Genomic DNA, 26,449 nt, shown 5'->3' on the forward strand with positions numbered 1-26,449 from the left:
AACATGCCCAGCTCCTTAAGCCGCTCCTCATAGGGCTTGTTCTCCAGACCATTGATCATTTCAGTCTCCCTCCTCTGGACACATTCCAGCTTGTCAATATCTCTCTTGAACTGTGGTGCCCAGAATTGGACACAATATTCCAGGTGTGGTCTAACCAAAGCAGAATAGAGGGGTCGCATGACTTCCTTAGATCTAGACACTATGCTCCTATTGATGCAGGCCAAAATCCCATTGGCTTTTTTTGCCGCCACATCACATTGTTGGCTCATGTTTAACTTGTTGTCCACGAGGACTCCAAGATCTTTTTCACACGTACTGCTCTCAAGCCAAGTGTCCCCCATTCTGTATCTTTGCATTTCGTTTTTCCTGCCAAAGTGGAGTATCTTGCATTTGTCTCTCTTGTACTTCATTTTGTTAGTTTTGGCCCCTCTTTCTAATCTGTCAAGATGGTTTCGAATCCTGCTCCTGTCCTCTGGAACACATTATGTTCTTCTGATTTAAAATGAAAGCAGTTTCTTTCCTTGTCTAAGGGCTTTAATGTACCGTATTTTCCGGCGTATAAGACGACTGGGCATATAAGATGATCCCCAACTTTTCCAGTTACAATATAGAGTTTGGGATATACTTGCCATATAAGACTACCCTTTTTCCAACACATACCAAATAAACATTTAAAAAACATTAGAATTGATTTCAATATGGTAATTTTCCTATTACTGTACATCCTTCTCTGCCTCTCAGATCTCGCACGTGCGCACCTGTGTTGCTTCACTTCAGTCCTCAGGAGCGAGACCTGAGTGGCAGAGAAGGAGGTACAGTAATAGGATTAAGGGCAGGCCAGATGGGTGGAAGACGTGTGTTTTTCTGGGCACAGCGCCACTCTATGCACTTTTTTCCATACTCTGGGCGTCCCGGATGCCTGCCCTTCACTTACACCTTCCCCGTGAGGCGCCCCCCTCACCTTGTCATCGGGACTGCGTTAAGTCACTTCTTTCCACTTCCGGTGAGTGGATTTTCTTCTACCTTATTTATTTATTTATTTATTGATAGTATTTGTATACCGCTTTTCTCACCCCGAGGGAGACTCAAAGCGGTTTACGCATAAGTAATGGCAAAATTCAATGCCAGTACAAACAATTACAATTATACACTACAATTAGATACAAATCAAGTTAAAAACAATACATCCACAAGCAATAAAACAATAATCAAAACAATAAAACAGTCTCATCTGTCGAATTGCCATTTCAGGCATTGTTCTTCTGAGATGCTGCATACATTTACTTCTACTGCCCGAAGGCCTGGTCCCAAAACCATGATTTTAATTTTTTCCTAAAAGTCTGGAGGGAGGGAGCGGATCTCACCTAATTTGGGAGTGTGTTCCATAGGCGAGGGGCCACAGCTGAGAAGGCCCTGTCTCTCGTCCCCGCCAGACGCATTTGTGCTGTTGAGGGAAGCGAGAGCAGGGCCTCCCCGGATGATCTTAGATTACGCGGCGGAACGTAGGGATGGATGCGTCCAGACAAGTAAGCTGGGCGAGAAAGGTATAGAGCTTTATAGGTCAAAACCAGCACTCTGAAGTGGTCTCGGAGATGGACCAGCAGCCAGTGGAGCTGGCATAGCAGGGGGATGGTACTTGTACAGCGCCACCCTTGCTGCATTCATGTGGTCACCGCATATGGCGGGGATGTGGCCACGGCCGTTTTTGAGCTTCCCCCAACATATGGGGCAACCACAGATTCTCCATTCTGATTTGGAAATTTCAGCACCAACCCTATAAGATGACACCTGGTGTATAAGACGGCCCCTGACTTTTGAGAAGATTTTCATGGGTTAAAAAGTAGTCTTTATACACCAGGAAATACAGTATTTTTAAAAACCCTTTATACTTCTAATTGTTAGGAAAAAACTGTAGATTTGGGTAAAATTGAGGGTTGGATGGTTGTAGAGCAGAACAGGTTGGTGGGCATTGAGCTTAGCATCCTCACCTGACAAACATGGCGCTACCATTTTGTCTGTTCAGTATGTGCATGGAGATACTGTATTAACATATCAAATATCTGAGATTCTCTGCTTGCTGGTGTATTGGGATTACATTTTATTAAATATATTTTATTAAATTAAATTTAATACAGTTGTCCCTCCATAATTGCAGGGATTAGGAGGCAGGGATTACTACCCTACACTATTTTATTAGATAGTTTAATTACACTGGTGTTTATCTGTATTCAGTGAAGTCAGGCTTAGTCAGTGGTAAACATTTTTGGGGATGGAATCAAACTGGCGAGATGCTGAGGCCTGTTATTCTCTCTAAGGCTGAGATGAGAGGAAATGGATGGGACAGGAAGAATAGGATGAAGGAGGGCTGGTGGTCACAGACTGGGGAGGGCAGAGGGAGCCAGACAAGGGGAGGGGAGGGGAGAGGGAATGCCACCTTTATAGGAGCAGCCACTGCCCTTGTAGGCCATGATGGATTTGGGCATAATAGGGGTATATACAATCAGGGCCGTAGCCAGAAAAAAAATTCGGGAGGTGTTGAAATTTCCGGGGGGGGGGGTTGAAAATTTCACGAGGGGGGTGTTGAAACCTGCCTCCTAGCTCACGCTGAAGCAAAGAGCACAGCAGGGGGCAGAGCAGCATTCAATAGCCTGTAGCTACGCCCTTGTCAACCACCTCCACCAAGTCTGGCCTCCTTAATGAGAACATTCAACATCCCCCGCCCCCAACTTGGTTGCTTCACTACTGTTCTGTCACGTTCTGGGCCTGTAAATAATTGTCTTTAGAACAGGATGTGCAACCTTTGCCCAGCGGGAAGCCAGGGGGCCTAAAGAGAAGTTCTCTGAGTTTTCCACCACAAAGAGTCTTTAGATGGCTTGAGAAGTACAACAAAGTCTTTTATTAATGAACAATCAAACAGAAACTTCTCTTGTCTTCAGTAAAGTTAAGCAAATGATTCCAAGCTTTTAGGCAACAGCTGAATTCCTAATCTTGCCCACGAAGGACAGGCAACTGTCTTCAATAACTTCTTCTTTAAAGGAAAATCCCCTTTTTAACTTCTCCCAGGCTGACTGTAATCTAACCCTTACTGATGTGGGCTCCGCTACCGGGTCGAACTGCATCTCGAACGTTGAGTGGACCTACCAGCAAGGCAGTAGATGTTCTCCAGCTGGAGTTCTTTGGTCTTTAGGGCTGTTTTCCTGGAAATTCTTTGGAGACTCTTAAGACCTTTCTCCCCTGGAAGGTCTTAAGGGTTGAAGCTTTTGTACAGGGGAAGCTTGCACACATCCTATACATAAGCTTACCTTACTGAGACTAACTAAAAATGGCTCCCTTCCCTTCCCAATTGCCCTGAGCAAGGGGCGGAACCAAAACTTAACAATGATGGACAGGTGACTTGCCCTATGACTGCAACCAAAGAAGCCACCTATCTGCAGAGTCCCTGAAACCTAGGACTGCAAGCAAACATTTAATACAAAGCAAATAAAGTTGGAGCTCCTGGTACAGCTGTACCAGAACAACTACATCAGCTATTGCTGCAAGTAATGACAGTGTGAATAAATTGCTAATATTTGCTTGAGATAGTGCTTGCAGTTCTGGAGGGACTCTTTATTTTTTGCATCTCATAGATTTAGCATGGGAATTGGGTTAACCAGTTAAAATACATGAGTAAACCAGGTTTTTTAAAAAAAATCTGAAACATTTCGGGGGGGGGTTGAACCCCTAATCCCCCCCCCCTCGCTACGGGCCTGTATACAATCCTGATTAAGATCAGATCCCTTGAGGAGATCACCAGAGAAGCAGCTGTCAGACCTCCTATCTGCTTCCCTTGCAGCATTGGCATCAATGGGTCTGGGCTTAATAAGATGTTCTGCATGCAACTACTGTGATTTCAAAGTATGTTTTCATTTGCACACAGATATGCAGTGCTTTCTCTCCCATAGGCAGTGATAGATTGGAACATGCATATGTGAAGAAATAGATCAAAGGCTGCAAGCTTTTGCAAACAAAGCTCAGCAAAGCTTCAAAGCTGCAGAAGAGAAACAGATCAATTGGGGGAAACAGCTGATGGGTTGAAATCCCCTTCTCCTGCTGCTATTGTTATCTCACCTAGCCTCACTCTCTCTTCCTTCTATCCTCTCATCCTGCTCTCTCCACACACATCATACACAGAGGATGAAGAGGGCCTTGTGGGGTTACATACAAAAAGGAGAAGAGAAAGGGGCAAAGGAGACATCCCAGGGAGTGCAGGTTGGTGGTAAGATTAACAGAAAAACAAGATGGATTTGAGTATGTTAATATATGTATATCTGTATGCTGACCATGAAGAAGGAAACTGTACTTGTGTGGCCAAAAATAATCTGATATAATGAATATATGAGCATGGGTAGAAATATTATTGTCTACTGATGTGAGTAGGTGGGGAAAAAGTGAGGCTTTCAAGACTAATTTGAGTTTAGATTAAAATGGGTGAGTGTGATAGTAATGGGATCAAATCCAGGCAGGATACTGCACACTGGAGTTGGGATATAATAATAATAAAAATCTATATAAATAAAAATGTAATGTTCATTTGTGTGATTAACATAACTCAAAAACCACTGGACGAATTGACACCAAATTTGGACTTAAGACACCTCTCAGGCCAATGAGTGATCATCACTCATAAAAACACTGAAAAACACAGCAGAAGGGACTTAAAAAGCCAAAAAAAAAAAGCATTACAATGCATGCGCAAACCACTCTCTCACCCACACATATACACACACAGAAAACACATAAACACACATATATGCATATACACACACAAAACACATAAACAGAAAGGAGGAAGGAAGGAGGGAGTGAAGGAAAGAAAGAAGGGTAGAGAAGGAAGGAGGGAAAGAAGGAGAGACAGAAGGAGGGAAGGAGAGAAAGAAGGAACAGTAGGTAGAGAAGGAAGGAGGGAGAGAAGAAGGGAAAGAAGGAGAGAAGGAAGGAAGGAAGGAGAAAAGGAAGGAAAGAAAGAAGGGTAGAGAAGGAAGGAAGGAGAGAAGGAGGGAAAGAAGGAGGGAAGGAGATAAGCAAAGAAAGAAGGGTAGAGAAGGAAGGAGAGAAGGAGGGAGAGAAAGAGGGAAAGACGGAGGGAAGGAGAGAAAGAAGAGTAGAGAAGGAAGGAAGGAGAGAAGGAGGGAGATAATGAAATAAAGTGAAAGAGGGAAGGAAGGAGAGAAGGAACGAAAGAGAGAAAGAGGGAGGGAAGGAAAGAGACAAGGAAAGATGGAACCAAAGAGCAAAGGAAGCGAGTAAAGAAACAGGTAGAAAAGGAAGAAAGAAGAAGGGAAAGAAAAAGAGGGAAGGAAGGAGAGAAAGAAAGAAGGAAGGAGAGAAATAGGGAGGGAAGGTTGGCTACAGCAACGTGTGGCAGGTACAGCTAGTAATAATAATAGTTATAATAATAATAATTTATATTATATTATAATTATATTATTAATAATATAATATGGGATATAATAATAATATTATTATAATAATATAATATAATATGGGATATAATAATAATATTATTATATCCCAGGTGACAGCAGGATTGTAGAAAAACAACTGGAGAAGCAGATACGATATGATGATTTAAAGATTGTACTGCAAAGACTCTGGCACAAACCAGTAAATGAGGTGGTCGGCTCACTGGGTGCAATGCCTAAAGACCTTGGCCTGCACTTAAACACAATCGGTGCTGACAAAATTACAATCTGCTAGCTGCAGAAGGCCACCTTACTGGGATCTGCACACATTATTCGCCGATACATCACACAGTCCTAGACACTTGGGAAGTGTCCGACGTGTGATCCAATTCAGCAGCCAGCAGAGTGTCTGCTGTGGACTCATCTTGTTGTGTTTCACGAATATTAATTTATATTCCGCCCTATCTCCCCAAGGGGAATCAGGGCAGATCACAGTACACATACATGGCAAACATTCAATGCCATTTTGGATAGACAATACAGAGACAGACATTAAAGAAGCAGGTATGTTGTGTCAACCAATGTTCAGCTTTTTGGTGCCTTGGAAAGTTTGTGATCGAAATCCAGCCACAGGAGGGTGCTGTCGCTCCACCCTCTATGACAAAGAGCCATCAGGACTTCCTCCATCTGGCATTTTAAGATCTTTTCCTTCATCGTGTCATAAAATGCCTACGTGGTACCTAACTTCTCTAATTACAGCTCAAGCTGTTTTCAAACAGCTTAGGTCAACAGTTAGCTGGGTTTGACAGTCAGCAGCTCATGCCGACCCAGGGCTTCAGACTGGCAACCTTTCTGTTGGTAGATCTTATAACTGCTGGTGATTTACCATCTGTGCTAAACCCTGGTCCAATATAGCCCTTGTGTGGATTCAGCCATAATTATGGTGGAGCTGAAGATGTCTTCTGGACTCCCCCCCCCCCCCCCCCATCACACTGAAAACTCCACGTTTCATTCTACCTACAAGCACTCCTTCAAAATTCAATTTTTCATTTTAGTCCTGAAAATTAGAATCAAAAGGTGCAAAATCTGCCAAATGCCCACCTGTCATTACACATATACAGAGAGAGCTCTTCCTACAGTCACATGGGTTTACAGGTCTGTTCCTGCCCAATAGCACTCCTGGTATTCAAAAGCTGTCTGAGATGTGACTACTATCTCAAACATGAATGAAAGGCATTTGGTTCTGTTGTATGCACGTCACCTTCTCTGAATGTTTTTCAAAAAGTGGAAACACAAGTAAATATGCTTCAGATGTAGTATGATGATTGATGGTAGGCATGGACAATATTTTTCTTGAACCCCAGGATTACTGACAGTTCTCATGCCATGACCAGCCCTAAAAATTGCATCAGATGGTTATCATGATGTTGATTTGTGTACCAATTGTCTACATCAGAGAGAATGGTATGACACGAAATTACATCCTTATCCACTTCTCAGAAAAGTGGTGCATAGACAGTTGCATTTAAAGGTATGACACACCTGCTTTCAAATTGATAATCAACTGGTGGTTTAGCTGCAACTATTCATAAATTTTTAAAAATTAGCAATTCATTTTGTAAAATTACTCTCCCACGTTTCTAAGACCTTTAACAAAAAGAATATTGTTAAACCTCTCATGATAAAATGCTATTAGTAAGCTTGTACTGCAACTCTGTAAACCCAGAAACTTTTGAATGATCCATCTGGCTCCTCTTCAAGAAAAAAACGACATAATCCCCACATCATTTTCTCTTATTTGTATATATTACCTCATTTTTTTCAAGACTGCATTCCTCCATCATTTTGTCTCCTTGCTCCTGGAAAGTGATGATGATGAGAGCCACAAAGATATTAACGAAGAAAAAAGGAAAGACTACAAAATACACCACATAAAAAATGGACATCTCCATGCGGTTGCTGCGGCTGGGGCCACGGTCCTCCTCGGTGACATCCACAGAATGCTGCAAAACCCTGGAAGCAGAGTGAGTGTGAAAGAGTGAGAGAGAGAGAAAAGTCAGATGTTAATGGCATAGCCATCTTCAATCCTTATACCAATTTAACTTTGCTAGGACAAAACTGCATAAATCGGATGGGTGTCCCAGGGCCCTTCTACACAGTCCTATATCCAACAATATCAAGGCAGACTCAGTAAATAGAAGATGGCTTTGAAAGGCAGCAGATCACAGGAGCTGTCTTCATAGACCTGTCAGCAGCTTATGATACTGTAAACCACCGCTTCCTCCTGAGAAAAATATATAATATCACAAAGGACTACCATCTCACCCGCCTCATAGGAAACCTGCTACAAAACAGAAGCTTTTTTGTTGAGTTCCAGGTCCAGAGAAGCAGATGGCGGACACAGAAGAACGGCCTGCCTCAGGGGAGCGTGCTTGCTCCATCCATGTTCAACATTTACACAAATGACCAGCCACTGCCAGAAGGGACAGAGAGTTTCATCTATGCTGATGATCATGCCATTACTGCTCAAGCAGGGAGCTTTGAGATGGTGGAACAGAAGCTCTCCGAAGCTCTAGATGCCCTTACCGCCTATTACAGGGAAAACCAGCTGATCCCTAATCCATCTAAAACACAGACATGTGCTTTTCACCTTAAGAACAGACAAGCATCCCAAGCTCTGAGGATTACCTGGGAAGGAATCCCACTGGAGCATTGCAGCACACCAGGCATGTAGCCAAGGGGGGGGGGGGGGCTCAGGGGGCTTCATCCCCCCCCCCCCCAAAATTCTCATGGTGGTTCACGAAAAGGCCTTACTGGTGCATTATTTAAACTGTTAAGTTTATTCATATCATGATCTGATCACCATACTCAATATATCCCATATGCATGGGGTTATTGGGGTAATGATACAAAAGGTTTGCTAGGCTAGACCCTCTTTCATTCAGACTCAGCCCCCCCCCCGAAACTCAGTCCCCCCCTGAAACCCCCCCTGAAAAAAATTCAGCCCCCCCCCCCCCGAAACGAAATCCTGGCTACGGGCCTGCAGCACACCCAAATATCTGGGAGTCACTCTGGACCGTGCCCTGACCTACAAGAAGCACTGCCTGAATATCAAGCAAAAAGTGGATGCTAGAAACAATATCGTAAGAAAGCTGACTGGCACAACCTGTGGATCACAACCAGACAATGTTAAGACATCTGCCCTTGCGCTATGCTACTCTGCTGCTGAGTAAGCATTTCCAGTGTGGAATACATCTCACCATGCTAAAACAGTGGATGTGGCTCTTAATGAGACATGCTGCATTATCACGGGGAGTCTGTGCCCTACACCACTGGAGAAATGACACTGTCTAGCCAGTATTGCACCACCTGACATCCGCCGGGAAGTAGCAACCAATAGTGAAAGGACCAAGGCAGTGACATTTCCAGCTCATCTCTTGAACCAGCATGTCAACGACTTAAATCAAGAAATAGTTTTCTAAGATCTACAGAGACACTCGCTGGAACACCTCAGCAAGCGAGAGTCCAAAAGTGGCAGGCTAAAACCCAGAACCTCAATCAATGGCTGATACCAAATGAGAGACTCCCCGCCTGGACACACAGAAAACTGGGCAACTTGGAAGGCACTGAACAGACTGCGCTCTGGCACCACGAGATGCAGAGCCAACCTTAAGAAATGGGGCTACAAAGTGGAATCCACAACATGCGAGTGCGGAGAAGAGCAAACTACAGACCACCTGCTGCAATGCAACCTGAGCCCTGCTACATGCATAATGGAGGACACCAGAGGCACTCCAAGTGGCCAGCTACTGGTCAAAGGACATTTAATCAACTACCAAGCTTGCAAACTTTTTGTTTTGTCTGTCTGTCTGTCTGTTTGTTTGTTTTGTTAAAAATGTAATACAACGGTCTGGTTGCTCCTGACATGATAAATAAATAAATAAATAAATAAATAAATAAATAAGGCAGAAAATCCCACAATATCTACTTTGAACTGGAATATATGGCAGTGTGGACTCAGATAACCCAGTTCAAAGCAGATATTGTGGGATTTTCTGCCTTGATATTCTGGGATATAGGGCTGTGTGGAAGGGCCCTCAGTCTAAGAGCTGATCTATATGCACCAAGCTCAGTGCAAACATTCCTTCGACAACAACGAAGAGGCATTTAACCCTGAGTCTTGGCTCTGAATCATTTTAACCTTAGAAACAAAATTTAACACCTTACATTTACTTTTGTCATTGAAATATAAATGTACAAGCAAATCCCATATGACTGGAATAGTTTTGCACTAAGGTACACTGCTTAATTCCTAGCATCACTAGAGAGGCCAAGGGAAATACTCACTGTGGCCATCCTTCTCCAGTGGAGACAGTGAAGAGGGTGAGCAAAGCCCAAATGATATTATCATAGTGGAATTCATGGCGCTTCCATTGACGGCATTTCACTTCCATCAGATTTTTCTCATGGTCCACATAGTTGCCTCTGTAATAATGGGAGATGTCATTAGCCTCTAGATTAGCGATTCTATAGAATTTTCTTTGTATCAGACAATGTCTACCTTTTTTAGTTTCAATTTGCTTAAATTGTCTTATTTGCTTAAAATGTCTTATATGGTTTTATTTTATTGTAATAATAGTAGCAAAATTACAGTTATGAAGTAGCAATGAAAGAATTTTTATGGTTGGGGGTCACCACGACATGAGGAACTGTATTAAGGGGTTGTGGCATTAGGAAGGTTGAAAAACACTGATCTAAGGGAATCTTTTTGCTGAGTTGCTGAGACACTTACCATCACAAAGTATGACAGGTGGCATCTTTAAAGTACAGAGATGCATGCATTATTGTGATGCATATAGAATCATAGAATCAAAGAGTTGGAAGAGACCTCATGGGCCATCCAGTCCAACCCCCTGCCAAGAAGCAGGAATATTGCATTCAAATCACCCCTGACAGATGGCCAACCAGCCTCTGCTTAAAAGCCGAGGCTGGATGGCCTCGGCTTACTGTATGAGTTGCTCTGATTATATTTGAATTTACAAAACGTGATGCATATTTATTTTATTTACTAGCCACCCCCCGGCCACGCGTTGCTGTGGACCACATGGGGATTCTGTGTGGGAGGTTTGGCCCAATTCTATCGTTGGTGGGGTTCAGAATGCTCTGTGATTGTAAGGTAAAGGTAAAGGTAGTCCCCTGACATTAAGTCCAGTCATGTCTGACTCTGGGGTGTGGTGCTCATCTCCATTTCTAAGCCGAAAAGCCAGCGTTGTCCGTAGACACCTCCAAGGTCATGTGGCCGGCATGACTGCATGGAGCGCCGTTACCTTCCCGCCGGAGCGGTACCTATTGATCTACTCACATTTGCATGTTTTCGAACTGCTAGGTTGGCAGAAGCTAGGGCTGACAGCAGAAGCTCACGCCGCTCCCCGGAATCGAACCTGCGACCTTTCGATCAACAAGCTCAGCAGCTCAGTGCTTTAACCCACTGCGCCACCGGGGGCTCTCTGTGATTGTAGGTGAGCTATAAATTCCAGCAACTACAACTCCCAAATGTCAAGATTCTATTTTTCCCAAACTCCACCAGTGTTCACATTTGGGCATATTGAGTATTTGTGTAGAGTTTGGTCCAGATCCATCACTGTTTGTGTCCAGTGATCTCCAGATGTAGGTGAACTACAACTCCAAAACCAAAGGACACTGCCCATCAATCGCTTCCAGTAATTTCTGCTGGTCATGGGAGAACTGTGTGTCAGGTTTGGTTCAATTCCATCATTGGTGGGATTCAGAATGCTCTTTGATTGTAGGTGAACTATAAATCCCAGCAAGTACAACTCCCAAATGACAAAATCAATTTTTGAGTGAAGAACATACATTGGGTTGTTAGGTGTCTTGTGTCCAAATTTGATGTCAATTCGTCCAGTGGTTTTTGAGTTCTGTTAATCCCACAAACGAACATTACATTTTTATTTATATAGATTATTTATTGAGGGCTTTTATATCTCGTCCTTTCTCAACCTCCACAGAGGGACTCAGGACAGCATATATTACAGCAGTGGTTCTCAACCTGTGGGTCCCAAGATGTTTTGGCCTACAACTCCCAGAAATTCCAGCCAGTTTACCAGCTATTGGATTTCTGGGAGTTGAAGGCCAAAACATCTGGAGACTCACAGGTTGAGAACCACTGTATTAGAGGAATGAGGGAAATGGCCTCGCATATGGAATAACTGCTACTGGATTGTTTAAAGGAAAGGATGCTAAGAAATTAATTCACTTGGTATACTATCAGGGTGAAGGAGGCAGAAATAAAAACAGATTACTTAGCAGTATTTGTTGTTATTTGAGTGATCCCCTTGCACATGTGGGCTATCTATTCCTGAACAATACATCATTTGGAAAGCTCCAGATCACTCACCCTGGTGTACATGTTTATGTAAGCTCTGGTAGAACATGCTTTAACAACTCAAGGGAAGAACTCGTCAGTCTGCCAATATTCCTGTAAAATTGTACAGGTCACCCAATGAGCAAAGTTCTGGGAGACTATTGGGAATTCATTTTTTCCCCTCTTTGAGTAGAACACAAAAGGCTTTTTAAAGGCCCTGTAAGATTTAGTATGGTCAGCACAGAGGCCATATCAAATGAATACAAAGCATACGTTATTGTTTTATTGTCGTTTTTTACCGGCATTGTATTTTTGCCGGAGCTGTAAGCTGCCTTGAGTCCCTTGTGGAGTGAGAAAGGTGGAGTATAAATGAATCATAGAATCATAGAATCAAAGAGCTGGAAGAGACCTCTTGGGCCATCCAGTCCATCCCCCTGCCAAGAAGCAGGAATATTGCATTCAAATCACCCCTGACAAATGGCCATCCAGCCTCTGCTTAAAAGCTTCCAAAGAAGGAGCCTCCACCACACTCCGGGGCAGAGAGTTCCACTGCTGAACAGCTCTCACAGTCAGGAAGTTCCTCCTAATGTTCAGATGGAATCTCCTCTCTTGTAGTTTGAAGCCATTGTTCCGCGTCCTAGTCTCCAAGGAAGCAGAAAACAAGCTTGCTTCCTCCTCCCTGTGGCTTCCTCTCACATATTTATACATGGCTATCATATCTCCTCTCAGCTTTCTCTTCTTCAGGCTAAACATGCCCAGATGAAGCAAATAAATAAATACTTTAGCCTTGATGAAAGAAAAAAACAGAAAGTGGGACTCTATGTTCTCGTATTTTCCGACTCCAGATGGACCATAACAGAAGTAACATATGCTATTCTACAGCTATAGAATAGACATCAGGTTACTGAGATCGTTGTATATATTTGGATATTAAAAAGTGTAGTTTGAGAGTTGAACTAGGATTCTTTGAGACCAAGGTTCAAATTCCTGCTCTATCATGAAAACCCAAGCCACAATCTTTCACAGAATCAAAGGAAGGCGATACACCTAAACAAAGCTTTCCACCCACACCTAGACACATTGAAAGGTTTCATGCAGTTCTGTGTTTGTTGTTGTTGTTGTTGTTGTTGTTGCTCTTGTTGTTGTTTGTTGTTGTATGCCTTCAAGTTCTTAATTATGGCAAACTTAAGGTATTAGGGCTGCCATAATTTAGAACAGGGGTCCTCAAACTAAGGTCCGGGGGCCGGATGCGGCCCTCCAAGGTCATTTATGGTAGTCCACGCTCTGGTTACATCCCGTATAGACTACTGCAATGCTCTCTACTTGGGGCTGCCTTTGAAGGCTGCCTTTGAAGACTGTTAGCTGTAAATCGCCTAGAGCATTCTTGGATGGAGGGCGATTAATAAGTAATTACATATGATGATGATGATGATGATGATGATGATGATGATTGGAAGCTTCAATTGGTCCAAAGGACAGCAGCCAGGTTGTTAACAGGAGCGGCACTCAGAGAGCACACAACTCCTCTGTTGCGCCAGCTCCACTGGCTGCCAGTTTGCTACCAGGCACAATTCAAAGTGCTGGCTTTAGCCTTTAAAGCCCTAAACGGTTCTGGTCCGGTTTACCTGTCCGAACGCATCTCTTCCTATGAACCATCTAAGTGTTTAAGATCTTCCGGAGAGGCCCTGCTTTCATTCCCACCTTCCTCGCAGATCTGGTTGGCAGGAACGAGAGGCAAAGCCTTCTCAGCGGTGGCCCCTCGGCTATAGAACATTAGATTGGCCCCCTCCCTCCTGACATTTCAAAAGAGAGTTAAAACCTGGCGATTCGAGCAGGCATTTGCAGACACAGTATAACTGATTGATTGAGACTCATGGAATGACAAAGACGATGCGACGGAAAATTATTTTAACGATGAGACGCTGAGATTTGTATTTTATGCTTTTAATTGTTAATTGTTTATTTGTTTTTTTACATGGTTATTTTATATGTAATTGTTTTTGACTGCATTTTTATCTTGTAGGGCATTGATTGCCAAATGTAAACCACCTCGAGTCACCTTCAGGCTGAGAGGGGCGGTATACAAATATAGTAAATAAATAAATAAATTTACCTGGCCCTCGCTCAGGGTCAACCTAAGTCTGAAACGACTTGAAAGCACAAAACAACAACAACAATCCTATCTCATCACCCAAAAGTAGGCCCACACTTCCCATTGAAATACTAATCATTTTATATTTGTTAAAATTGTTCTTCATTTGAATTATAGCATTGTTTTTAAGTGTTTTTTGCACTACAGATAAGATACGTCCAGTGTGCATAGGAATTCATTCATGTTTTTTTCAAATTATAATCTGGCCCTCCAACAGTTTGAGGGACTGTGACCTGGCCCTCTGTTTAAAAAGTTTGAGGACCCCTAATTGAGAACATGAAGGTACACAATAACAACAAGCATAGAACTACATGCTCAAAAAAGAAAAAAAGAAAAAAAAAGAAAAAAGCCCTGCAAAATAAGAATTAGAACTGAATGGATTAAGAATCACCAAGAGACCTCCTCCAATCTCTGAATTTTTTTTTATTTATTTACTGTATTTGTATACCCCCTTTCTCAGCCAATTGGCAACTCAAAATGAGGACTAAAATGCATTTTTTCACCTTAAGGCCTCTGGGCAGAATTCTTTCTGAAAGAAACTTGTCTTCCCATCAGTCTGAACTAAAACAGGCTCATTCAAAAGTGAAACTGTGGTCTCTACCTACTCAAGAGGATATAGTAGCTTAGCCTTTTAAAAAGCTAAGCTACTAATTGAAAACTCTTAAGGACCCCTGAACTCCTACGATGTATACAATCCTGAAAGAAGGCTATTGTGGGATTTAGTGTGGACCGCTCCAAATATTTCCTAGAAGAAAGTGTACAAAAATCATTTGTGATTAGATATATAGTTGTTGTAGGTTTTTCCAGGTTATATGGCCATGTTCTAGAGGCATTTTCTCCTGACGTTTCGCCTGCATCTATGGCAAGCATCCTCAGAGGTAGTGAGGTCTGTTGGAAATAGGACAATGGGTTTATATATCTGTGGAATGACCAGGGTGGGACAAAGGACTCTTGTCTGTTGGAGCTAGGTGTGAATGTTTCAACTGACCACCTTAATTAGCATTTGATGGCCTGGGGGAATCTTTTGTTGAGAGGTAACTAGATGTGCCTGATTGTTTACTCTCTGTTGTTTTGCTGTTGTAATTTTAGAGTTTTTTTTAATACTGGTAGCCAGATTTTGTTCATTTTCATGGTTTCCTCCTTTCTGTTGAAATTGTCCACATGCTTGTGGATTTCAATGGCTTCTCTGTGTAGTCTGACATGATGGTTGTGAGAGTGGTCCAGCATTTCTTCTCTCATTTCTGCAAGAGTCTACCGTATACCATGCAGTTGTGGATAAGTCTACATAGGGACCACCAAACGCAGCATTGCCCAAACACAAATCAAGGAACATGAAAGGCACTGCAGACTCCTTCAACCAGAGAAGTCAGCCATAGCAGAGCACCTGATGAACCAGCCTGGACACAGCATATTATTTGAGAACACGGAAATGCTGGACCACTCTCACAACCACCATGTCAGACTACACAGAGAAGCCACTGAAATCCACAAGCATGTAGACAATTTCAACAGAAAGGAGGAAACCATGAAAATGAACAAAATTTGGTTACCAATATTAAAAAACTCTAAAATTACAACAGCAAAACAACAGAGAGTAAACAATCAGGCACATCTAATCACCTCTCAACAAAAGATTCCCCCAGGCACTGCCAAGCCATCAAATGCTAATTAAGGTGGTCAGTTGAAACATTCACACCTAGCTCCAGCAAATAAGAGTCCTTTGTCCCACCCTGGTCATTCCACAGATATATAAACCCATTTTCCTATTTCCAACAGACCTCACTACCTCTGAGGATGCTTGCCATAGATGCAGGCGAAACGTCAGGAGAAAATGCCTCTAGCACATGGCCATATAACCCAGAAAAACCTACAACAACTCAGTGATTTCAGCCATGAAAGCCTTCGACAATACATTAGATATATAGTTAGACTATTCTGCTGTACTTACATGCAATCTTTCTCTGTATCTTTTGAGCTGTCTGTACAGTAGAAGAATTTGCCCTTGAAGAGCTGGACTGCAATGACGGCAAAGATGAACATGAAGAGCTTGTAGACAATTAGTATGTTGAAGACATTCTTCAGTGATGTTACAACGCAATCAAAGACTGCCTGAGAGGGAGGCAAACCCATAAGGTGTGATTCATCGTATGCAAATAATAACACTTTTCTCAAAGAGGACATAAGGGGCCTGAAAGGTATCATTAGTCAAGGTGTTTTCAAGTATTTTCTTTTCCACATCAAGGTGAACATCTGATATGGGAAACACCAAAAAGCAAAAATGTCTACGATAATTAGTCATTTATATTCTTCCGTATTCTTTACTATCACGAGTATTTACAAATGTAATGTTTAAGTCACACTGATTACAGTACAACATGTTACATGGTGAGGAAATATTAAGTTGGAACTCTGGATGCTACAGGCCAACTGTTATTCTTCATGACAATCCTGTGAATAGCATCTCCTCTTTTACTTTGCACGTGCATGTGTGAAGAAGAGTGAAAAAGGGACAGAGAGGCAAAGAACTATATGATCCAGTTACTATGGCTTATTTTGCTTCTGGTTCCCCTCACCAACAAACTTGCCCCCTTTCACCATTGGATGCAACCTTCTGATTGATTATTCCCATGGATTAATGACCACCCATCCATGTTCGACATCTACACAAATGACCAGCCACTGCCAGAAGGGACAGAGAGTTTAATCTACGCTGATGATTGTGCCATCACCGCTCAAGCAGGGAGCTTTGAGATGGTAGAACAGAAGCTCTCTGAAGCTCTAGGTGCTCTTACTGCCTATTACAGGGAAAACCAGATGATCCCCAACCCATCTAAAACACAGACATGTGCTTTTCATCTCAAGAACAGACAAGCATCCCAAACAGACAAGGAATCCCACTGGAGCTTTGCAGCGCACCCAAATACCTGGGAGTCACTCTGGACCATGCTCTTACCTACAAGAAGCACTGCCTGAACTTCAAAAAGTGGGTGCTAGAAACAATATCATACGAAAGCTGACTGGCACAACCTGGAGATCACAGCTAGACACAGTGAAGATATCTGCCCTTGCGCTGTGCTACTCTGCTGCTGAGTATGCATGCCCAGTGTGGAACACATCTCACCACACTAAAATAGTGGATGTGACTCTAAATGAGACATGCCGCATTATCACGGGGTGTCTGCGCCCTACACCACTGGAGAAATTACACTTCTTAGCCGGTATTGCACCAAATGACATCCGCCGGGAAGTAGCAGCCAATAGTGAAAGGACCAAGGCAGGGACATCTCCAGCTCATCCCCTGCTTGGATATCAGCCAGCAAGTCAATGACTTAAATCTGGAAATAGTTTTCTAAGATCTACAGAGACACTCGCTGGAACACCTCAGCAAACGAGAGTCCAAAAGTGGCAGGCTCAAACCCAGAACCTCAACCAATGGCTGATACCAAATGAGAGACTCCCCCCTGGGCACACAGAGGACTGGGCGACTTGGAAGGCGCTGAACTTACTGTGCTCTGGCACTACAAGATGCAGATCCAACCTCAAGAAATGGGGCTACAAAGTGGAATCCTCGACATGCAAGTGTGAAGAGGAACAAACCACTGACCACCTGCTGCAATGCAACATGAACCCTGCCACATGCACAATGGAGGACCTTCTTGCGGCAACACCAGAAGGATTCCAAGTGGCCAGATACTGGTCAAAGGACATTTAATCAACTACCAAACTCACAAATTTTGTATTTTGTCTGTTTGTTTGCTTTGTTCTGTTAGAAATGTAATATAATTCACTGGTTGCCCTGACATGACAAATAAAACCAGAAACTAATCTCACATTGATGTTTTAATCAAAAAGATAGACTGTACTAGAAGCAGCACTTCCAGCAGAAAACTGAAGCTGTTTGACAGCATTATGGTTATTTCTCATACAACATAGGGTTACAACTTGTAAATGAGTGCTTCTAACAACTGGGTCAAAAAGAGATGACAATCAGATACAGGTCTTCTTATTCCCATTTAAAGTGACTTAATTGTTATTATATCTGCTTTAAACATCTTGAGAACTGAACTTTGCAAAAGAGACAAGGGTTACCAAATTGCAGTTCTTTGAATTATTTGGGAGAAGCCATGGGAATTAAAGTGTTAAAGTGTTTTCAAAAATTAACTTGTAGTAGACGCTAGGCTTGTTTGATTAAAAAAAATGGTTCAAAACTCGTTTTGGATGTAGGGGGCGCTGGTGGTTCGATTCTAAAGTCACTTCCTTAAAAAAAAATTTTTCAAAACTTTCTGAAACTTCTGGAAACTTTCCAAAACTTCCCTTCACAAACTACAACAATGGCTGTGCTTAGGCACACTCACCTCCTCCCTCCTTTGCATTGCCCGGGAGGGGAAGCAAAACTTTACCAAAGTTGCTTAATGCTTGTGAAAATTAAATAGCCTTGGGAGACTTCCGAACATTACGAAATATTTATGAATAAAAAGGGTAAGTAGTTCAAATCGTAATTATACCTCTTACTTTTCCTGCATGGTTCAAAATTGATTCAAAAGACCAAATTCAGTAGGTTTTAACAAATTTAAGGTTTTAACGAAGCGAACCTAAACAAGTCTAGTAGACGAAGCCAAACCATACCAATGATCCATACAACTATTGAAGGAATAAGTATTCTTTTCTCCTTTGCTTTTGGTTCACTGTAACAGAACAAGGGATCTCTTAAACCATCTAACAGTGACAGTGGTCACCATTTATATATTTCTCAAATTGGAGCCAATCTAAATAAAGAGAGTGAGTGAAAAGAACCATACCTTGAGTTTTGGCAACCTCTTGATGGTCTTCAATGGTCTCAAGACTCGGAGAACACGAAGAGACTTGATAGTTTTAATGTCCCGACCTTTGTTGGTCCTGCACAATTGGAAGGAGAAACAACCCACCCAAAATAACAAGACAAAAGGAAGAGAACAAAATGAATCTCCCAAAGACAGGGTGAACTTACAATTAAAAGAATGATGCAGAAAAGATATCTTTCTGAAATACCTTATTATTTTAAAAAGCCCACATATATAATGTTGAATAATTCTTTTAAAAAGCTTGTATCTTCTGGAGACAGATTTTCCAGGGCTCATAACAGACCATTCTACAGAGTAGTTTATATATTATGTGCTTAAATTCATTATTTTCCCAAGAATTTACTCCCACCCTTATAGCTGTGCAGCACAAGTAGGCATATCAAGTATGCCCAACTTTGCATAATATTGGACGAGAAGTGTGAAGAAGTGCTTGTTACTATGAGTGCTTAATGCAGATGGGTAATCATCCTGCCAAACATGTAATTCCTTGGAAGGAAATTTACTGTGACACAATGAACAGTTTTTCTCTTGCTCTGTACTTTTATATTTTGTGTAGGGGGCTGATATGAAGAAGACACAAAAGAACACCACATTGCCATTTCTTTTCCTTGCTTTGAGTTCTTTCACTGCTATTGATCATGATTTCCATAATTTCCATAACATTTATACACTTTGGAATCAGATTGCAGAGCTTGAAAAGTTTTCTTTTTGGGGCTATAATTCCCACAGCCCTGAAGCCACAATGGCTACTGATCTTTCTGAATTCCATTACAGATTTGAATCTGGCTGGTAGGCTGCCATACCAGAAAGCTTGTTGTAGCGAGGGAGAGAGAGATTTTCCTCTTTAAAAACCTCTTTACTACCTTATACTGATTCAGTTTCTTCTTTTATATTGGCTGGGACTTTCTGTGTACTGTTAAACCTTTGTATTTTATATCACAGGCAATGAAACACTCTTGTGTATAACGAAGTAACACAGTTTATTTATAACTTCTGGCTCCAACGCTTGTGGTTACATTTGTGTTTTGTTGCATTCTTGAGGCTTACAATCAGTATCATTTACTTGGTTAACTTTCCTGAATAAACTATCAATGTTTCACATTCACAAACATGTTACTTGCTTTACACACTCTTGGCTGAATTATATTTTAAACTAAGGCAACACTATTCTTCTTTATGTTCCTTAAAACTCGAGATCTATTTAACTAACTGCTTCTCTATATCAGAAGTCTTTAACACATCTTCATAACGGCTTATTTCTATCAGACACTCAAAAACCAACTCTCCTCTTCAAACACAGATTCCTGTCATTTTCAAACTCCCACACTCTAACTGCCTCTTTCAGACCCTTGGCTCCGCCCCTTTGGAATGTTCAGCTCTGCTCTCCCCAACTGTCATTTTGGCCTAACAGCCTTTTCAAATCCTGGGCCTACACTAATCTGCATATGACCAATCGGCTTCCCATATGCAAATGAATCCTATCTCTGCTGTTGCTACCCTGTCTGTGCCTATTCTTCCCTATCTGCCATATGTAAACATAGAGCTATACACCAAAGCTTTAACATAGAGTAGCAATTTCACTACACTTGTCTTCCATGAGTACCGAGTTCTTGGGGGTCCACAGAACACAATCTTAAAACCATGCCCAGAAACGAGCAAAGTTACCTTTTAGAAGGGCGACATTTGACCTCTCCCAACAATTCATGCTTTCCCAAGCATTGACTATGGCTCATGTTAAATAATAATAAAGCAAGAAGATGGTCCAATATTAACATTACAAAATCCTTGGTTTTTCCTCTTAGGTACTCTTTTAGTTGGTTCCAGTTTGTTGGCTTTTCATTACTTTGTACCCTTAGTAAGTAAGAAAGCCTATCCAGAGCCATATATTCTACTATTTTCTTAATCCAATCCTCATTGGAAGGGATTTCTTTCATTTTCCATTTTTGTGCAATTAATATTCTTGCCGCTGCTGACAGATAAAAAAAGATGTTTTCCTCATTTTTCTTTAAATCAAGATTTGTTATGTTCAACAAATAATATTCAGGTTTCATATCGAATTTTGTTTTAATTATATTTTGTGTATGTTTATGGACCAAAGTCTAAAATTTTTGGATCTCCTTACAACTCCAGAATAAATGATAGTAAGTTCCCGTTTCTTTCCTGCATTTCCAACATAAACTATCGAGTTTTTCATTAAATTTAGAAAGTTGGACAGCTGTCAAATGCCATCGATGGAACACTTTAAGCCAGTTCTCTAATATGTTCATGGCTTTTGTGAACTTTTTTGTAAACTTAATATTTAACATTCGCCACTACGAATTAACATCGATTATGGTGCGAATGAGACCATAAGAAGACATAAGCAACTCAACGCCCGCACCTCTGCGGACTGAACTGGAGGTCCTTGATTATATATATATATATATATATATATATATATTCTTTTCTCTATCTCTTTTTCTTTTGGTTCTTAACACATCCTCTCTCCCCCACACTACCTTACCCCCTCCCTCAATTTCCTACTTTCCTGTCACGTGGATTGTTCTCCCTCTTTCCTTGTTGAAGAAAAATCTCAATAAAATTATTATATATATATAAAAAACAAAATCCTTGGTCTCCTGGATCATGAAGTCTAAGGCTATAAAAACAAAAACAAAAAACCCATTCTCCCCCTGCAAGAGTATTCTCTTATTGCTAGAACTGACTGGTGCTTTCAAATGCTATTATTGCGAGCAAGAATGAGATAACAAGGTTAAAATGGGTGATCTGACACTCTTGCTGAGCAAAACCATCTGTCACCAAAGGCACTGTGCCACTAGGCTCGAAGCGTCATATGCTTACATGCCTGGTAGGCCTAAGCAATTATCTCGCTCATACTTCATCAAATTGAAATAGCAAAATGTCTCATTGCTCAGGATGGTTTAATACACAGTTCTACCAATTATTATAGCAGAAACAGCATTACTTCCTTCTACATAGATTTAAGTTGTCATTGGTATGAGATGACATAGTTAAATTCTAAAACTCTTCCATGCAAGTTAGAAAGACAAAACTTTTAGTCTACCCGTGGGTGTTTTTGGAAGGGGGTGGTGGAATACAAAATAATAGCCAGATCTTCAAATGACGAAGCACACAGAAAGCTTTCCAATTCTTCCTTAAAGGTTTACTCCATGGAGTACTGGAGGGGGAACGGGGGGGGGGGGCAGGAGAGGGAAGACCATCTTGGAGAGTCTTTGTGGGAGGCTTCTCTCATGTCCCCACATGAGGAGCTGGAGCTGATAGAGGGAGCTCATCCGCCTCTCCCCAGATTCGAACCTGCGACCTGTCGGTCTTCAGTCCTGCCGGCACAGGGATCTAACCCACTGCGCCACCGGGGGCTCCATCTGTGGGGTAAAAAAGGATAACATATAGGATTTTGGAAACTTAGGATTTTGCTCTTTCAGGAAGACACCAATCTTGCCTGTTTAAGGAGCTCCATTGGCTGCCGATCATCTTCCGGTCCCAATTCAAGGTGCAGGTTCTTACCTACAAAGCCCTGAACGGTTTGGGACCCACCTACCTGCGTGACCGCATTTCTGTTTACGAACCCACACAATCTCTTCATTCATCTGGAGAGGCACTGCTCTCACTCCCGTTCCCTTCGCAGGCGCGATTGATGGGGACAAGGGGGAGGGTCCTCTCTATGGTGGCCCCCCGACTCTGGAACTCTCTACCTAAAGATATCAGACAAGCCCCCACTTTGGCAGTCTTTAGGAGGAATTTGAAAATGTGGCTGTTCCAGTGTGCCTTCCCTGAATGAAGGAAATAATGCCCGATCTGACCAATTTCCTTCTATACATCCTCTGAAGCACTTTATCTATCCGTTGGATTGATCCCCCATATCACTTTTTAAAACCCCCATGCTTAGACATACCCTACTCTGTACATGCTCAGGGTTTTAAAATTTTAATTCTACACCTGGCCCTGCCAGAATGTTTTTAAATCTGTTGTGTATTATTGCTTATATGTTCAACTGTATTATTTATATTGTTTTATTTGCTTGCTTGTTTGTTGATGTATTGTTGTATCTGTATTGGCCTCATGTAAGCCGCCCCGAGTCCCTTCGGGTAGATGGTGATGGGGTATAAATATATTATTATTATTATCATTATTATCATTATCATTATCATTATCATTCTTGCAATGGCTTCTTTTTGAAGTTTCTTAAAACAATGACTCTAAATCTGGAATACAACAGCCATTTTGTATGCCCCCCTCCCTCCCTTAGCAGATTTCAAGAAAAACTTGAAACCCTGGCTTTTCCAATGTGCCTTCAGAGAGTGACTATTTATTCCACTTCTGTTTGCCTCATCTATAGTGTTGCCTCTATGTTGCATTCTCCAATGCCCTAGACTGAAAGCCTTATGTGAGAGGTCCTGCTCACGATCCCACCTGTGTCGCAAGCACGATTGGTGGGGACGAGGGACAGGGCCTTCTCCGTGGTGGCCCCCCGACTCTGGAACTCTCTCCCCCCAAGGACATCAGACAAGCCCTAACATTGGCAGTCTTTAGGAAGAGTTTGAGTACGTGGTTGTTCCAGTGTGCCTTCCCAGAATAGGAAACTCCAAGCATCATGTCCCAAATGCACTTTATTAGAGATTTAAGATTGTCTGCACATTGCACCTATCTCCAAAAACCTATCCATTTCACCTGTCAGGCACAGCATTTTTAAATTTTTAATTATTACATTGGTCCGGCCTTAGTTTTAAATGTGTCATGGTGTTATCGTCTAATGTTAATTGGTATTGTTTTAATGTTTATTGCTTGTTTTATGAGTTATTTATTGTTGTATTTGTTATGCTGTTGTTTTATTGATGTGTTGGGCCTCGGCCTCTTGTAAGCCGCACCAAGTCCTTCGGGAGATGTTAGCGGGGTATAAATAAAGGATTATTATTATTATTATTATTATTGTTATTATTATTATTACCCCACTATCTTTCGTGGGCTCCTCTTACCTACACATTTTATATTCCTACCTCACCCAGGGTTTTATCATATTATCATTTTAGCTTGTCCATCTGGCCTGCCCTTCCAGTCTGACTTTTATATTGTGTTAATTTGTTTTATTTATTATTTATTTATTTACTTTATTTCTATACCGCTGTTCTCAGCCCGGAGGCGACTCACAGCGGTTCACAAGACACAAGACACAGTAAAATTCAATGCACCAATATAAAAACAGTTAATAACCTAATCTAACACACAGTTAGTACACAATTACTATAATAACCATTCATTAGCGTCTCATCACTAAAAAAACATGATCCAGATTCGTCATCCATTGTTCCATTCCTATGTCATTACCAATCATTGTACTAATTATTCAAACGCCTGCACAAATAACCAGGTCTTTACTTTTTTGGGGAATACCATTAGAGATGGTGCTAATCTAATGTCTGTGGGAAGGGCGTTCCACAGCCGGGGAGCCACCACCGAGAAGGCCCTATCTCTCGTCCCCGCCAGCCGTGCTTGTGAAGCTGGCGGGATCGAGAGCAGGGCCTCCCCGGAAGATCTCAAAGTCCTGGTGGGTTCATAGGCCGAGATGCGGTCGGATAGGTAGCTTGGGCCGGAACCGTTTAGGGCTTTAAAGGTCAACGCCAGCACTTTGAATTGAGCCCGGTAGCAAATCGGTAGCCAGTGGAGTTGGCGCAACAGGGGGGTTGTATGCTCCCTGCGTTCCGCTCCTGTTAGAATCATGGCTGCCAAGCGTTGGACTAGTTGAAGCTTCCGAGCTGTCTTCAAAGGCAACCCCACGTAGAGAGCATTTTATTCTTTTGTGTTGCTACTGTAATTATTTTCTGATGTAAGTTTTGTTTTTGCATTCTGTATTATATTGTGTTGTACTGTAGTTGGGGGGGGGGGGGGCTTGGCCTCATGTTAGCCACCCCGAGTCCCCATTGGGGAGATTTTTTTTTTTGTCGTGTCAGGAGCGACCTGAGAAACTGCAAGTCGCTTCTGGTGTGAGAGAATTGGCCGTCTGCAAGGACGTTGCCCAGGGGACGCCCGGATGATTGGATGTTTTATCATCCTTGTGGAAGGCTTCTCTCATGTCCCCGCATGAGGAGCTGGAGCTAATAGAGGGAGCTCATCTGTCTCTCCCTGGATTTGAACCTGCAACCTGTCGGTCTCAGTCCTGCTGGTACAGGGGTTTAACCCACTGCGCCACTGGGGAGATGGTGGCGGGGTATAAATAAAGATGATGATGATGATAAAGAATGTCCTTTTTTGACTAACAGCTTTTTAAAGAAATTGTGATGTGGATGAGCTTAGAAATGTCACGTATTTGAACTTCAAAAACATCTCTGTTGTTGGTAGGAACAATCGTTTCCCCCCGCTCTCCAAGGTACCTTTTCCAAGCTTTTGTCCTGGGGAAACCCACGTATCATGAAAGCTTATTGGGAATTCCTGAATGAGAAGATCAGCAGTGGAAAATATGCTTCCCCCAAAGACAGCTTGCCTTCTACTACTGATCTTCCCTTGCCATCTGGAGTCCATGGGTGTCCTGGGTGTGTGTTCATGAGTAAGACTCATCCATCTATTCCCTTCAGTTCCTTGGCACAGTGAGAAAATATTATCGACATGGATTATATCAATACTGCTCTTTTAATCATACACCAACATTAACCCAAATTAATCCTGTGAGTGCATATAATAATAAGAGAAGCTACTAAAATAATATATCAAAAAGGAAGGTGGCAAGATTATGCTTTGTTCGCACAACTGGAAATTAAGCTTTGAATTTTAACTGATTGCAGAGCTGGATTTAATTAAAAGAATTTTAGTACTTGAAATTACAGAGTGTTGCACCCCAGAATATTAAAGAACATTATATTCCTGAAGTTTGAGATTAAAAACCTAATTAGGGGAGAGCAACAGCCATTGATCTGGATATTATTATTATTTTTCGCTCTAGGGCTCTGTATGGAGTTCTAAAAACACAAAGCAAAATATGATACAAGACCACTTTTTGATGGTAAATAGTAGGGCTGTGCAAAAAGTCATTTGTGCATTTTCTTTCAGGAAAACAAGAATAGATGGCCTTAGCCAACGAAGGTTTTAACTGGTTGACCCAATGCAAGGTTTGGTAATGAGTATTTGGAGAAATGCTTTTTCTCCCCTCTCCCTTTCCGGGTTCTCTATCAGCGTAGGAAACAAAACAGGCCTCATTATAAATATATAGAACCTTGCTGCTTTGCCATCTGGCCAGTATCAGAAATTACCTATTAACCCGCCTATGTTTTGTTTTCTGGTGAGCATACACTCTTCTCTACCTTTCCAGTCAAGACTAATTAGAAAAAGACCCCACTGATTAATCTGATGAACTTTAACTTGATTTAAATGATATATTTGACCTTTGCAGCCCAAAAGACAGTTGCACCTGTCAAGTAGGAAATTTAGGTACCGCTTATGCGGGGAGGCTAATTTAACTAATTTACGATGCCATAAAGCTCTCCAGCAGCGTGCAAAAGAATGAGGAAGTACTCCATCAGTGTCACAAGTGGATGGTGAAGCAACAGCTCCCCCAGTGGCCGGAATTCAAAGCATACTCTCAAGAAGCTGGAAAGTTAAATAGCCTCTGTGAGTCTGTCTATAT

At 41.9% G+C, this 26,449-nt stretch overlaps 1 protein-coding gene across 7 annotated transcripts in view; it reads right to left on the reverse strand.

Annotated features, from left to right (window-relative positions):
• The window catches only part of CACNA1E (calcium voltage-gated channel subunit alpha1 E), a 575,426-nt gene that overhangs the window by 75,939 nt on the left and 473,038 nt on the right, over window positions 1-26,449 (reverse strand). For all 7 annotated transcript variants that reach the window (XM_067467631.1, XM_067467628.1, XM_067467632.1 and 4 more), the window contains 4 exons: window positions 18,775-18,871; window positions 15,924-16,084; window positions 9,789-9,926; window positions 7,253-7,454 (listed from right to left, as the gene is read on the reverse strand). In XM_067467631.1, coding sequence (XP_067323732.1) covers window positions 7,253-7,454; window positions 9,789-9,926; window positions 15,924-16,084; window positions 18,775-18,871 — 598 coding nt within the window. The remainder of the gene's footprint in view (window positions 1-7,252; window positions 7,455-9,788; window positions 9,927-15,923; window positions 16,085-18,774; window positions 18,872-26,449) is intronic.

This window comes from Anolis sagrei, chromosome 4, assembly GCF_037176765.1.
Source record: "Anolis sagrei isolate rAnoSag1 chromosome 4, rAnoSag1.mat, whole genome shotgun sequence".
Lineage (NCBI taxonomy): Eukaryota > Metazoa > Chordata > Lepidosauria > Squamata > Dactyloidae > Anolis > Anolis sagrei.